Here is a 15969-nt window from a genome sequence, read left to right as displayed (position 1 = left end):
ATGTTGTTATCGCTTGAAAAATATGGACGTAATAGCTGCTTAACAACGACGAAATGGAAGTGGGAAGTAGAACGTTGAGTTTTATAAGCGTTTGATGTGTTGTGTTTGAGTCATCAGTCCATAGACTGGCAGCTCTCCATGCCACCCTATCCTGTGCTAACCTCTTCATTTCTACGTAACTATTGCATCCTACATCTGCTCTAATCTGCTTGTCATATTCATATCTTGGTCTACCCCTACCGTTCTTACCACCTACACTTCCTTCACCACCTGAACAAGTTCTGGGTGTCTTAAGATGTGTCCTATCATTCTATCTCTTCTTCTTTTCAAATTTAGCCAAATCGATCTCCTCTCACCAATTCGATTCAGTATCTCTTCATTCGTGATTCGATCTATCCATCTCACCTTCAGCATTCTTCTGTAACACCACATTTCAAAACCTTCTATTCTCTTTCTTTCTGAGCTAGTTATCGTCCATGTTTCACTTCCATAGAATGCCATGCTCCACACGAAAGTCTTCAAAAACATCTTTCTAATTCCTATATCAATGTTTGAAGTGAGCAAATTTATTTTCTTAAGAAAGCTTTTCCTTGCTTGTGGTAATCTGCATTTTATGTCCTCCTTACTTCTGCCATCGTTAGTTATTTTACTACCCAAGTAACAATATTCATCTATTTCCTTTAAGACTTCATTTCCTAATCTAACATCTCCTGCATCACCTGCCTTCGTTCGACTGCACTTCATTACTTTTGTTTTGGACTTATTTATTTTCATCTTGTACTCCTTACCCAAGACTTCGTCCATACTATTCAGCAGCTTCTCGAGATCTTCTGCAGTCTCAGATAAAATAACAATATCATCGGCAAATCTCAAAGTTTTGATTTCCTCTCCTTGGATTGTGATTCCCTTTCCAAATTCCTCTTTGCTTTCCTTTACTGCCTGTTCTATGTAAACACTGAAAAGGAGGGGGGACAAACTGCAGCCTTGCCTCACTACTTTCTGGATTGCTGCTTCTTTTTCAAAGCCCTCGATTTTTATTACTGCAGATTGATCTTTATAGATTGTAGATAATTCTTCGTTCTCGGTATCTGATCCCAATCACCTTCAGAATCTCAAATAGATTGGTCCAATCAACATTATCGAATGCCTTTTCTAGATCTGCGAATGCCATGTACGTTGGCTTGTCCTTCTTGATTCGATCCTCTAAGATCAGACGTAAAGTCAGGATTGTTCCACGTGTTCCTACATTTCTTCTGAAGCCAAACAGATGTTCTCCCAACTCAGCTTCCACTTGTTTTTCCATTCTTCTGTAAATAATACGTGTTAAAATTTTGCAGCATGAGATATTAAACTAATGGTGCGATAGTTTTCACACCTGTCAGCACCGGCTATCTTGGGAATAGGTATAACGACATTCTGCCGAAAATCTGATGGGACTTCTCCTGTCTCATACATCTTACACACTAAATGGAATAGCCTTGCCATGCTGGTTTCTCCTAAGGCAGTCAGTAATTCAGAGGGAATGTCATCAATTCTAGGTGCCTTGTTCCTATTTAGGTCTCTCACAGCTCTGTCAAACTCTGACCTCAAAAGTGTGTCTCCCATTTCATCAGCATCAACAGCCTCTTCTTGTTCCAGGACCAAATTATCTACATCTTTACCTTGATACAACTGTTGGATACGTTCTTGCCATCTTCCTGCTTTGTCTTCCTTCCCTAGAACTGGCTTTCCATCTGAGCTCTTAATATTTATACATCTAGATTTCCTTTCCCCAAAGGTTTCCTTCATTTTCCTGGATGCAGCATTTACCTTTACCAGGACCATACAACCTTCGACATCCTTGCACTTCTCCTTCAGCCATTCTTCCTTAGCTAATTTGCACTTTCTGTCCACTTGATTCTTTAATCGCGTGTATTCCTTTCTGCCCTCTTCACTTCTAGCATTCTTGTATTTTCGTCGTTCATCAATCAGGTCTAGTTCACAGAGCACGATAGCTGCAGTCGCTTAAGTGCGGCCAGTATCCAGTATTCGGGAGATAGTAGGTTCAAACCCCACTGTCGGCAGCCCTTAAAATTTTTTCCGTGGTTTCCCATTTTCACACCAGGCAAATGCTGGGGCTGTACCTTAATTAAAGCCACGGCCGCTTCCTTCCTACTCCTAGCCCTTCCCTGTCCCATCGTCGCCATAAGACCTATCTGTGCGATTTAAAGCAACTAGCAAAAAAAAAAAAAAAAAAATCAGGTCTAGTATCTCCTGAGTTATCCACTGATTCTTAGTTGATCTTTTCTTCCTTCTTAACATCTCTTCAGCAGCCCTACTGACTTAATTTTTCATGACTATCCACTCTTCCTCTATTGTGTTTCCTTCATCCTTTTCATTTAGCCCTTGTGGAACGTGTTCCTTGAAACAATCCCTCACATCCCCCTGTGGGTGGGGGCGGTAGAATAACACCCATGGTATCCCCTGCCTGTCGTAAGAGGCGACTAAAAGGGGCCCCAGGGGCTCTGAACTTTGGAGCGTGGGTTGGCGACCACGGGGCCCTCAGCTGAGTCCTGACATTGCTTCCACTTACTTGTGCCAGGCTCCTCAGTTTCATCTATCATATCCGACCTCACTTGGTCAACTCTTGTTCTTTTCCGACCCCGACGCTATTAGGTTTGCGAGGGCTAGGGAGTCTTTCATTTTCACGCCCTTCGTGGCCCTTGTCTTGGTTTGGCCGATATCTTCATTTTTCGAAGTATCGGATCCCTTCCATTTTTCCGTCTGATTAGTGTTATATAGAGGATGGTTGCCTAGTTGTACTTCCTCTTAAAACAATAATCACCACCACCACCACCACCAATCCTTCACACTTTCTTTCAACCTGTCTATATCCAATATTGTTGCATTCTTTCCTTTCTTCAATTTCTTTAACTTCAGATGGCATTTCATGACCAACAAGTTCTGGTCAGAGTCCACGTCTGCTCCTGGGAAAAAAACACCTGGTTTCTGAATCTCTGCCTGTTAATAATGAAGTCTATTTGATACCTTCCAGTGTCTCCAGGTCTCGTCCACGTATACAGCCGTCGTTTGTGGTGTTTGAACCAAGTATTGGCAAGGACTAAATTATGATCAGTGCAGAATTCACCCAGCCGACTGCCTCTTTCGTTCCTTTGTCCCAATCCGAATTCTCCTACTGTATTATCTTCTCTTTCTTGGCCTACCACTGCATTCCAGTCTCCCATCACTATTAGATCTCGTCACCTTTTACATACTGTATTAAATCTTCTATCTCTTCATATGTTCTTTCGATTTCCTCATCATCCGCTGAGCTAGTAGGCACATAGACCTGCACTATTGTGGTGGGCATTGGTTTGGTGTCTACCTTGACAACAATAATTCTTTCACTATGCTAGTCATAGTAGCTTACCCGCTGCCCTATTTTCTTATTCATGATTAAACTAACTCCTGCATTTCCTCTGTTTGATTTAGTGTTGATAATTCGGTAGTCGCCTGACCAGAAATCCTGTACTTCCAGCCAATGTACTTCACTTATACCAACTACATCTAACTTTAGTCTATCCATCTCCCTTTTCTGATTCTCTAATCTACCACAACGATTCAAACTTCTAACATTCCACGCTCCGACTCGCAGAATGTCAGTATCCATCTTCCTGATGATCGCCCCCTCTCGTGTAGTCCCCACCCGGAGATCCGAATGGGTGACTAGTTTACCTCCGGAATATTTTACCCGGGAGGAAGCCATCATCAATACATCATTCATACAGAGAGAGCTGCACGTCCTCGGGAGTTAGTTACGGCTGTTGTTTCCTGTTGCTTTCAGCCGTGTAGCAGTATTAACACCGCTAAGCCATGTTGAGTATTATTACAAGGCCATATCATTCAATCATCTACACTGCCGCCCTTGCAACTTCCGAAAGGCTGCTACCCCCCTTTCGATGAACCATTCCTTAGTCTGGTCTCTCAACAGATACCAATCCGATATGGTTGCACCTGCGGCTTGGCTATCTGCTTCATTGAGACACGCAAGCCTCCCCACCGCGGCAAGGTCACATGGTTCACAGGGGAGGAAGCGTTTGATATACAACGTAAATTGGTTACTTGTGGTTTGTATCTAGTGCATCCTAAAATTGTATGGTTGAGGTCTGCTTCTTGATTGGAATCAGAGGGACAATTTGGGGAGTCTGTAGCTTTGATTCTGAACAGATGACTGGGGTAAGATGCATGTTCTAGTCTCATTCCGATAATTTATGTGATAGTCGGCGGGTTGGAGATAGAAGATTGAGCCATTGTTTCTGTGGGACGTGTCTCTGGATAGCGGCGTAATGCTTGCCTTTGATGAGTTGCGTTGTTGCCCGGTGATTCGACCATTCTTTGTAATGCTTCCGAGGCGATAAGAAATTCCAACTGTTCTCCGGGAGATTATAAAACGTTACGTCCAATTATGTTATATGCTACTGATGAAGTCGATAAAAACTCTGATATCATGTGCCAATCTAAGGTAAGCGTTGTGTCCACATCCTATTCTTTACCGGAGGATGAGCAAGGGTTCGTAAGCACTTGAAGAGCTAGAGGAACAGCTTGAGGACAGTCGCGAAACCAAGTATCGTGATGAGCTGCTTGAAGACTTCACAGGCTATATAGCTTTTACGGTAAATAAGAACCTCGATATAGAAAGCGATTATGGATAAAAAATACAGGTCAACCTGCAAGGGGTGGAAATTAGATTTCGAAGACTTCTAGAGGCAACTTGATGCAGCCTACAGACAGACCGTACACCACGGTAGTGCAGATGGAAAAAGAGTTTAAATTTTACCAAGGGAAAGATATGAAAGAGGGTTCTAACATCATCACAAACCTTACGGATATCCTGAAGAAGAAATTCCCCGACATTATGAGTTTGCAAGTTGTTTTGTGAGAAGCCGTTCTTTTATTCGAACGATCGCTTTAAACGAAAGTAAGACATTCAGGAGACCGGGTTTCCGTTAATACAGTACCGATAAAGAAAGAAGAAAAGCAAAGGAATTCCACTGATGCTATAGATGTGTGTTTGATAATACTTTTTTTAATATCAGCATTACTCTTTCTGTATAACACACCTGTTTTTTGTTTTTTATGAAAGGCAGTTTATTATGTTGTATACGAAACCAGCTCTAAGAATTTGAATATACAGGCTCATAAATTTATATAGCCTATCTAATGTTAACGTGGAATTTGTCAGTTCCGTGCACTTGGAGGAGAACATTTACTGTACTGTTTGTGTTATGGACAGTTATAGTTTCCTAACATTTGCTGTTGGTATTGTTGACAGTGTATATCAGGGCCGTCCAGTCATTGCGCTCCGAGAGACGTACGTACAGTCATGCGGCCGACGGCTTTTGCGGGTTTGTTGATATCATATTGATAAGGCTGTTTTTCCATAAAAAGTATACCGCATATACAAATCGAAAGAAACTCTGATGTATGGTATATGCAGGAAACGAAATCAAGTATTAAGTAAAGAATAATGTGATTTATTCAAAACTGAAATTTGAACATATCTGAGAGGAAAATTCAACAAAATTTTACCAATATGAACAGATAGTACAGACCGAGTGACTTCCGCTTAGTCGTTTTTACGAGCTTTTAATTTTGGAGCAAACCATCTTCTCGAAATTGGGTACAATATTTCTGGACACAGCCATTCTTAAACAATTGCGCAAGTTTCTATCGCTCATGGTTGCACGATGTTTATTTTGGTAAGCTTAAGAACCGAAAAGAAACGCTCACAAATGTACGTTGAGCCGAACATTGACAGAACTTTACATGCATGTTTGTACAAAAAGGGGTATTCTTTTTGCGGAAAGCCGTTGAAAAATTCTTCTAAACTTCGTGACACGAGAAAGCGGTCTTTAAAATGAACATTACACTGCAATTCAATCAACTCTGATTGAAATAGCTGTGGAGCACTGTCTGCACTAAGAGAAAATGGTCGAACAAATACATCTAACACCGCTTGGAGTTCTGATAATTCTGAAAATCTCTTGTCAAACTCTTCCTGTAATTGACGAATTACCTGCAAGTACCCATCAAAGTCGAAACTTTCTTTCACTATTTCAAGCAATGGAAAATGTCCTGTGTTCCTTGCACTCAACTGGTATTCCCACAAAATCAATTTTTTTGAACGCTTGAATTCTTTCCACCAAATCGCAGATATTGTGCTTTTCGCCCTGAAGCGAAGTGTTCAAAGTATTCAGATGGCCAGTAATGTCGCTTAAAAATGCCAAGTCCGCCACCCTCTTAGTATCACGCAAAAGAACTTCGGGCCGCCCTTTCATGTCACAAAAGGTATCTATTGCATTCCGCAAGAAAAAACACGATGAAGCATCTTCGCCTTGCTCAGCCATCTTACTTCTGCATGGTACGGGATATCCGGATACTCCGCTTCGATGTCATCCAAGAACTCTTTGAATTGACGGCGCGTGAGTCCATGGGAGCGAAGAAAATTTACCAGTCCCACAACTGTTCCCATTACGTCTTTAAGCTTGGCGACTTTTGCACAGATTGCCTCCTGGTATATCAAGCAATGAACCGCCGCCATTAGGGTACTACCGCTCTCAGCCATTTTTAATTCTACATAGCTGAGGAACCCCGTGCGTAGACCACGTAAAGCAGGAGCTCCATCCGTCGTTACACTCGTCAACCGCTCCCATTTTAATACCATTGACTCGAAAACACCATCCACAGCTCGGAAAATATCGAAACCGATAGTGGTGCCTTTGAGAGCTACCAAGTCTAGAAAATCCTCGGTGACCCGAAGATCGTCATCCCCCTTGAATGAAAATAACGAGCTGAGCTGTGTCCGCAATGTCGGTTGATTCGTCGAGGGCGATGGAAAAGGGTACAGAATTTGCTGCCTTCTCCATTAATTGCTGTTCCATATCAACGGCCATGTCGTCTATTCTGCGAGCCACAGTTTGAGGAGAAAGAGAGATTTTGTCAAATTTCTCAACTAGCTCCATAGGACAAATACATGCCGGCACTCCTTGATTAAATTCCCTTCCGTGAAGGGTTTCCCAGCTTTGGCAATTCGCAGCGAACATTTGTAACTTGCTCGTAAAATGGTCCAGCAACCTCACTCTCCTCAATCTCCTCAATCTCCTATCAGACAGAAATACAGCAAGTGAAAATTTTAATGTTCTTCAGATAATTCAATCATTTCTTCATTCCCGTTTGTAAACAAGAATTTTAAAATTAAAACGATAATACCTACAGAATAGTGCTGCTTGAATTTTTTTCAATTCTTCCAACTTCGATTCTCGACTGGCGCCTGTCAAATCACCGTAATCATCTCTGTGGTTGGCAATGTAGTGCCGTTCCAAATTTTGTTTCTTTAAGAACATTAAATTTCGGTGGCATACTAAATATTTGGCATGCCCTTTATAAGCTGTACATAAAAGTGAACTTTCCTATTCTGCTTTAAAGGCTACTGCTCCACCACTCCTTTTTTTTGTGTGTGATGTTCAGTCATGACAACTGCGAAACATTAGGTACACGCTCTCAACAAAGCGCATTGGACTAGACTAGCGACTGATGGATCGGCTGCTCGTTTCGGTGCAGCGGGCAGACCGCTCGCTCAGCCAGCCAAGCTCCTTCCACCACTACCGAAACTACCTTCCCCCAAAGCGCTCGGAGCACTGGCTTAGAGCGCGGCCAGATCGCTAGCGCTCGGGGAGCGCTGTTTGGATGGCCCTGGTGTATATAGTTTCCTGACATTGTTTGTAACAACGGGCATATTTATTGAAGTCATCAAGCTTTAATGTTCGAGTCCGTAACAATTATAGCCCCCTTGTTATTGTTATTGTTATCATAGGTGTGACAACATGAACATATGGGATGACCATTCCACTGCATTTCACTGCGGACCTTTTATACAGATCGAAATACTTCAGAAACGCTGCTTGATTCACACTGTATTTGATCTCCTATTATTACTCTAATCTAATAGTGAAGTGGAATGCCTTTTCTGAGGTGATATTATAAGATAAATGAAGTTATCTCTAACTTGTGGCTAAAACAGAATAGCTCATAGCTGTGTATTACCTCATAGAGACGACAAGGCGCTGAGGTTTCTCGATGACGTCACCGATGGCCAAGCGTGGTGGGGAGACCTGCGCGTGATCCCTACCTTTTTACCTTGCGTGTACCTCAATGTGTTTTTCAAATTTCATCGCGATAGGAGATTTAACCATTGCCGATGTTCCCTCGTTAGAACCATGTGTGTATGTTTGAGTATAACTGCCCCAATATGCATCAGTGAAGTTTGTTTCTTCGTTGATATTTGTACTGCAGATTATAAAATCTGGTAGATGATTTTTTTTTTTTGTTGCTAGTTGTTTTACGTCGCACCGACACAGATAGGTCTTACGGCGACGATGGGACAGGATAGGGCTAGGAGTGGGAAGGAAGCGGCCGTGGTCTTAATTAAGGTACAGCCCCAGCATTTGCCTGGTGTGAAAATGGGAAACCACGGAAAACCATTTTCAGGGCTGCCGACAGTGGGGTTCGAACCAACTATCTCCCGAATACTGGATACTGGCCGCACTTAAGAGGCTGCAGCTATCGAGCTCGGTACCTGGTAGATGAAATGTGGATGGTTGAAATACTGGAAGTTCATTCCTCTGTCGCAATACTGGAAGCGATGTACCTTGAAGAGTAATGGGCATAATGTACTGTAATTTCTTGATGCTTTTGACAAATAGAAGTGTCCGTAGTCTTCTGTTTGTTCCTCTTTCACGCAGTGGAAGGAGTTGGCGCAGTTGACATGTTATACGGTGGCTAGTTATGGGTGCGACTCATCGGCTGAGTGGTCAGCGTTGAGGCCTTTGGTCCAGAGGGTCCCGGTTCGATTCCCGGCCGGATTGGGGATTTTAATCACCTTTGATTAATTCTTCTGACCCAGGGACTGGGTGTTCGTGTTTTTCCCAACATTTTCAGACAACACACTACACTACCAACCATTACAGAAATACACATAGTGATTATATCCCTACATATAGGGTTGGCATCAGGAAGGACATCCGGCCGTAAAACAAGGCCAAATCCACATGTGCGACACAGTTCGCACCCACGACCACATAGGTGTGGGAAAAAAGGGCAGAAAAGAAGGGGAGGGTAGCTAGTTATGGACGAGCGTTGCAGAAGAAAGTTGTTGGCAAGCAGATCTCGTCTTATCTGAATGGGCATTTCTTTAGCCTCTACCAACAAGTTGTGCGTTAGTAGGACTTGAGACATACTGTATTCTGAGTGCGCGGAACCGTAGAACATCTAGTTTTCGAAGAACACACTGCGGTGCGTTGCCGAAAAATATGCAACCATTTTTATTTTTTTATTTTTTTGCTAGGGGTTTTACGTCGCACCGACACAGATAGGTCTTATGGCGACGACAACCATAATTTATTACAGATCGTATTAACGATCTATGCAATAGTAGTAGAACAGATTGCTCAGCTCCCCACTATAGCCGACATATTGCTCTGATGTTCAACGTTTGGTCCACTTTAGTTGTCAGGTACTCGACGTGGGTTCTCCATGTAAGTTTACTATCGACGTATAAGCCTAGTAGCTTGGATGAAGTCTGTACGAGGAAGGAATATTGCCCAAGATGTACAGATGGCGTAGCGAGATAAGTTAGAAAGCATGCAATAATATATATGGTTATATCCAGGCGCAGATTTAGCAGTAGTTTCTGTTTTTGCTTTGCTAATGGCTTTACGTCGCACCGACACAGATATGTCGTATGGCGACGATGAGATAGGAAAGGCCTAGGAGTTGGAAGGAAGCGGCCGTGGCCTTAATTAAGGTACAGCCCCAGCATTTGCCTGGTGTGAAAATGGGAAACCACGGAAAACCATCTTCAGGGCTGCCGACAGTGGGATTCGAACCCACTATCTCCCGGATGCAAGCTCACAGCCGCGCGCAATAGTTTTTAAAACTTGTTCTAATGCATGTAACGTAAAGGGTGATGTAAGAATATCTTGCGTAGGTAGGGAAAGTTCCAACTGTGGACGCTGTTTTGGTGGGAAGCGAGGTAGTAGGTGGAGCAATAAAGTCTGAAAAACTCTTGTGTTCAACATTTAAGTGCTTTAGGGTTTGGCAATTTTTTCTTCATTTTGTTAATCATCGACCATATTTGCGATAGGGGGTGTATCCTTGGTCAATATTTCACAATAAGATCTCCAACCGTTCTTCTTTACCCCCCCCCCTTTTTTTTCTAGTTGCTTTACGTCGCACCGACACAGATAGGTCTTATGGCGACGATGGGATAGGAAAGGCCTAGGAGTTTGAAGGAAGCGGCCGTGGCCTTAATTAAGGTACAGCCCCAGCATTTACCTGGTGTGAAAATGGGGAAACCACGGAAAATCAGCTTCAGGGCTGCCGACAGTGGGATTCGATCCCTTTACCCTTTTCAGAAAGCGTTTGACTGCCACATCTATATTCTTGTAATTGAGAAAATTTTCGATTGTAGTTGCTCGTTTTAACTTGCTGAAGGCCCGATTTCTCTTCGCTATCTGTCAACTGCATTCGGAAATTCACCACGGAGTAGGGAATCGGTTTGTTTTCGTTCAGGAATGGGTATGGCGGCAGCTAAATGAATGGTGTATATGAAGGCGTTGTATTTATCAAGCGTGTTTTTTTATTTAACACAGAGTGTATATTTGCGTCTATTACCCTTCTGTATATTTGACCCAGTCTGTATTTGTCCCAGTCAGCGATTTGAACGTTTCATTTAATGGTGGGTCTGACCGGTGAGGGACGAAATGGCAAAACAGGCGAAATGATGATAGCATATTGATTAGAACCCATTGAATACGGCAAGATTTTCCAATGAAAATCAGATGAGATATAAGAACAAATGGTCAGGTCAACAGCGGAGGGACGTTGTCCCGCTACTGGTAACAGAGTAGCCTATCCATCGTTTAACACAAGTTAATTGAACTCATCTGCTGTTTTTAAGACAGCCTTACCATATGTATCATTTATCTCGTAACTCCATGTTGTGCTATGTGTGTTATAATCTCCATAAAAGAGGAAAGGTGGCTCTATATGTTCTTAAATTTGAATTTTGGTTCGTGGTGGGTTATATAACGAGATCTTACGAAGAGTTTTATACACTGAATGTATTGATTTAGCAACGTTGAGTGAAACTTGGCTTAAACACTAAGATCTTGGTTGTTAATGCAAACTCTTGCGGCAACGGCCTGAAAACTTGCAATCTGCGAGTGGTCAATAACTGTTTCTACGTATGGGATTGCATTCTTTATTAATATTGCTACCCCTCCATAACCGTCTTCTCGGTCCTGTCGAATGACATTATAGCCAGGAATAGTTAGATTAGTTAGATTAGGTGTGGTTGGTGTAGAACCGCTTTGTGCTTTCAACATTTCTACCAAGAGCATCATTGTTGCGGATAATAAAAGGAGGAATTTACTTTCGTGCGTAGCGTCCCTTGTTATACCGGTTAAACTTTATTTTCACCATCAATGCAGGAATTAAAGTATTTTTCTTAATACCGCTACATCATGATCGCTACATGCTGCGCAAATACTAACGGTAAAGAAAGAAGATCGGTCGGTAGATGCAGAGTGGGTTTCGGCCCTTGGGTTTCGTCCCTTAAGAGGCCACGGCTTGTCCGTGGTCCAACAGCTCTGTACTCTGACCGGCCAACCGAGCAGAGGAAAGGTGGGCACGGCTCTACCGTGGCTCTACGCCTCTGCATTCGGCAGACGGGACAGGGTTGGACCTCACAGCTGGCCCCAACCGTCGGCTGTCCTGAGAATGGTTTTCCGTGGTTTTACATTCTCCTGCACTAAGGCGAATGCCGGGACAGTTCGTAGTATAGGCCACGGCCGCCAACCCCCTCACCTTCTCCTCACATCCCCTTCACCGTAACAAATCTCCCGGCCTTAGAGACGGCGTAACCGTCTAAGAGGCCCGCCTCCCCCTTCAGAGGAGGAATGAAAACGTTTACTAGTAGTAGTAAAGAAGATCGGTTCCTCGACGAGTGAATCCAGCACCGCTGCAGTCCTGCGTAGTCAAGCACGCCAATTCGAACATACGAACTTCAACGCTTTCGGTAGACCGTGCAAATTAAAGTCCGAAATAAATGTTTTGGCCGTTGTGTTATTCTTGGCTCATTTAACGTGCGTGCAAAATTTACGTTAAATCCGTGATTCCCCTGTACGCGCCCTTCTTTGGACAGTCATTTTCTGCAGAAGAACATATTGCACCTGTGTGGGACGTTGATCTGAGCGAATCAGTCAGAATTATCTTCAATCAGAGAACTGCACCGCTTGGAACACAATCTGAATTACGTCACACTGCTCTTTGGAAATAAACTTTTAGTCAAGATGTAAGATTTCACTTAAAAGACAAGCCTGTACATGGTCACCAAGTTCCACTTGCTTCGTGGAAGACGCTGAACCACCTAAGAAGTAAGATTTCAAAGTGTACAAGCAATACGTTGAAGTGAGATTTTGCTTCTAATGCAAAATGCGACTGTGTTGAAATTCAGACTCAAAGAATTTGTTTGGGTGCCCTACGATGGCATTCATCTGTACTCAGGAAGCCTCTGCCACTCTAATCAGAGCATCAGAATTATGGGGGGGAATCTGATCATTAGATTGCCATATACGGACAGAGAAGAAGAAGAAGAAGAAGAGCCAATTCCATTTTCGAAAGACCAGACTTCTATCTCATACCATTTTAGTTAGAGGTAGGGTTATCATGTTTCCGTTTAAAAATATAATAATCACCACCGCTTGGATACAGCAATGCATGAGGACGGATGGTGCAATTACTGGATGGTTTCGCAGGGTAGGAACACTGCTGAAGAGCTGGTAGAAAAACTCCCTCCATTAGGAGTCCCCTTGACTGCCAAAAGAAAGTATCGGAGTTAAAGGTAAGTTTTTATAAAAGACGCATTTGTACCCGTTCTTCGCCCGGGAATTAGCCGTGGATTATCACATGTTTCCTTCAGGAATTTAGGCGAAGTAACATGTCTCTATTTACACGTTTAATGCGACATATTAAAATGATATTTTCCTGCGAAAATGCGTGGCAGTAACGTGAAATAGGATGAAGCTGAACAAAACTGAGAGAGAATGAGGACGATTTCCGAATTTATTGTACGGTGCAGTTCCTGGTCTGAAGTTGTACGAAATTCTCCGTGGTTCTCAGGTTGCATATTGTATCTCTGACGATCATACCTCCCTTATTATTTTCCCCGTTGAAAAGAGTAAAATGGCTCTTTAGTTTTTCCCGTTACCCACCTTGAAGTGACATGCACGACGTGTCCCACGGGACATGTACTAAAAATCCAATTTTTCGTAATCATCTGCGTTATTATCCGTCGTACGATAAATATGTACGTGGCATAAAGGAACGTAAATCCACTTTTAGGAATATACAATTATAGATAACCGGACAGACAGATGCCAAAGGCAAAATTCTAACTCATGTTTCCTCAGTGTTCAGTTATATTAGGTGGGGTTAATTTTCAAACCGAGCGAAATATTATGCACCCTCCGATTTTCTCCTATTGTGGATCCTTCAAATAACTTTAGGTCTGCGAGGGTGTCCGTCACTGGTTGCAGAGCATGAAGCCCGTAGAAGATAGTTATTTTCTCCGTCACCTGAAGACTAAGTGAAATTATGTGCATAACAATAATTATTTAAAATGAATGGTTCACAGATTTTGCATGGGCCTATAATCAACAGTGTAAGAGAAAACAAAAAAAACTCTTCGGGTCTTGCTATAAATTCCCAGTCTGTTCAGTCATTTTTAAGCGATATGCATATCTAAATCTGCTCCCAGATGAGTAGACTCTAAATATGAAGTTTGGTCGATAAATCAATAATATAAGAGAGAGAAAAACTCTTCTAGTCTTCCTATAAACCCCCAGTCTGTTCAGTGATTTTTAAATGATATTCATAACATTTAAACCTGCTCCTGGATGAGTAGACTCTAAATATGAAGTTTGTTTGAGGTCTATTCGGCCGATTTCCCGTGATGGTGGAACAAACAAACAAACAAACAAACAAACAAACAGACAGGCAGGAACGAAAGCTGTACACTACTGATATGATCTTCTGACCTAAAACGGATAAATGCATCACAATTTGGTGAAATAAATAACATTTCAGGCAGCGGAGCCTTACAACTTTATTCTATTAGATTCTGAAGGAAAAACCGATGGTTCGAATTGTTCCTCGTGGAGGGTAACATTTAAATCTGACACTCAGCGAAGTTTGATCACTGTCAGTAGAAGGTGGATATTTTAAGTGAGTTTCGAATAAAGTATGTAGTGTGAAAGGCATGTGATTTTGTTCGGTTTTGTTTGTTTACAATTTGCTTTACGTCGCACCGACACAGATAGGTCTTACGGCGACGACGGGACAGAAACGGACTAAGAGTGGGAAAGAAACGGCCGTCACCTTAATTAAGGTACAGACCGGTGTGAAAATGGGAAACCACGGAAAACCATCTTCAGAGCTACCAACAGTTGGGTTCCACAAGCTCACAGCTGCACGACCCTAACCGCACGGCCAACTCGCTGAAGACAGAGGGGTGAGTAAGGACATTTTTGGAATAAGTGAGAAGAATACCGTTGCTGAACTAGTTGTTCATAGAAGGTTAGCGAAATATTCATACACGGGTTAGATATGATCTGTGTTGAGCGTGATTTTGAAGACATTATTTGAGCAATTACTAGAAAATGAAATGATCAATTCGCGTGTCCTTTGAAGAAATTACTCTGTAACAATGAACATAAGAGATCAAAACTAATGAACATCAAAACTCTTTTTCCGTGTGACATAAACTGCTTTAAAAAGGTCCAAATCATCAACATGCTCACTAGAAACTGAAGCATTATCAATATCCTCATTAACTCCTTGCCGTCCTCGCATAGTTTATATCAATGACTCAAGTTTATGTAAACTCCGAACTTTTTTCTTTTGACGTGATAATATGTTATACAAAGAGACATGGTAATTGTACCAAGATTCCCCTTGATGTCAAGTGACATACACCTATATGGAGTCGGCAGCTATCAACCGGTTAACATTAATGTTAAATTACAAGAATTTCCTTTCTCTATAATTAAATTTAAATTAGATGAATTTCAATTATAGTGGCTTGCAGTGTAATAATGTACGCCATGACTGAGGGCTGCTTTGATTTGCTGAGCAAGATCCGTGAACGATGAGATGAGAATGAGTACCGAACTTGCTGAGATGCTTGTTGTATGTTACAGATCACATGTGAGGAAGTAATCAAAGTGTACATTAGGCGAGTCCGTGAGGTGAACCCACTGCTAAACGCTATGGTAGACGACCGCTTCGATACAGCCATGCAAGAGGCGAAGACAGTTGACCGGATGGTGTCACAGGGTAGACACACGGCTGAAGAGCTGGCGGAAAAATTCCCTCTATTAGGAGTTCCGTTGACTGTCAAAGGAAGTATTGAAGTTAAAGGTAAGTTTTTATAAGATATTCTGAAGGATACACCGATGGTACGAATTGTTCTCGTGGTCGATCTCTTAACTCATAAGCGTCTGCATAATGAAATTTAAGAACAAGTAGATAATATAACATCAGAAACATTTTTGAAACAGACTACCCTCCTTAACTTTCAGTTCTTGTATATAGTCTTAACGTTCTGTCACTGCACCAGAAAATGGAGGCCTAGACGAAGAATATTCAGTTCAAAGTATTCATATGAGTAGCAAAGCTCTCGAAAAACTTCAAAAGTCTTGTCACGGTCATTTCATTCTAATACAGTTTGTGGACCTACAGTATGTATTGTACCTGTCCAAGGCTTCGGTACATAAACAAAATACCGTGGCTTATAAACATGATATTAGACTGAAGCACCTCTGATGAGCTTCGAACTCAGCCCAGTATCGAAGTCTCATCTCCCCTACTATA

The 15969-nt window shown here is 42.2% G+C and overlaps 1 protein-coding gene across 2 annotated transcripts in view; it reads left to right on the top strand.

The window, feature by feature from the left end:
* The window catches only part of LOC136858303 (fatty-acid amide hydrolase 2), a 228006-nt gene that overhangs the window by 93385 nt on the left and 118652 nt on the right, over positions 1–15969 (top strand). For both annotated transcript variants that reach the window (XM_067137742.2, XM_068225486.1), the window contains exon 4: positions 15297–15516. In XM_067137742.2, coding sequence (XP_066993843.2) covers positions 15297–15516 — 220 coding nt within the window. The remainder of the gene's footprint in view (positions 1–15296; positions 15517–15969) is intronic.

This window comes from Anabrus simplex, chromosome 1 (assembly GCF_040414725.1).
Source record: "Anabrus simplex isolate iqAnaSimp1 chromosome 1, ASM4041472v1, whole genome shotgun sequence".
Classification (NCBI taxonomy): domain Eukaryota; kingdom Metazoa; phylum Arthropoda; class Insecta; order Orthoptera; family Tettigoniidae; genus Anabrus; species Anabrus simplex.
This window is presented reverse-complemented; position numbering and strand designations above follow the sequence as displayed.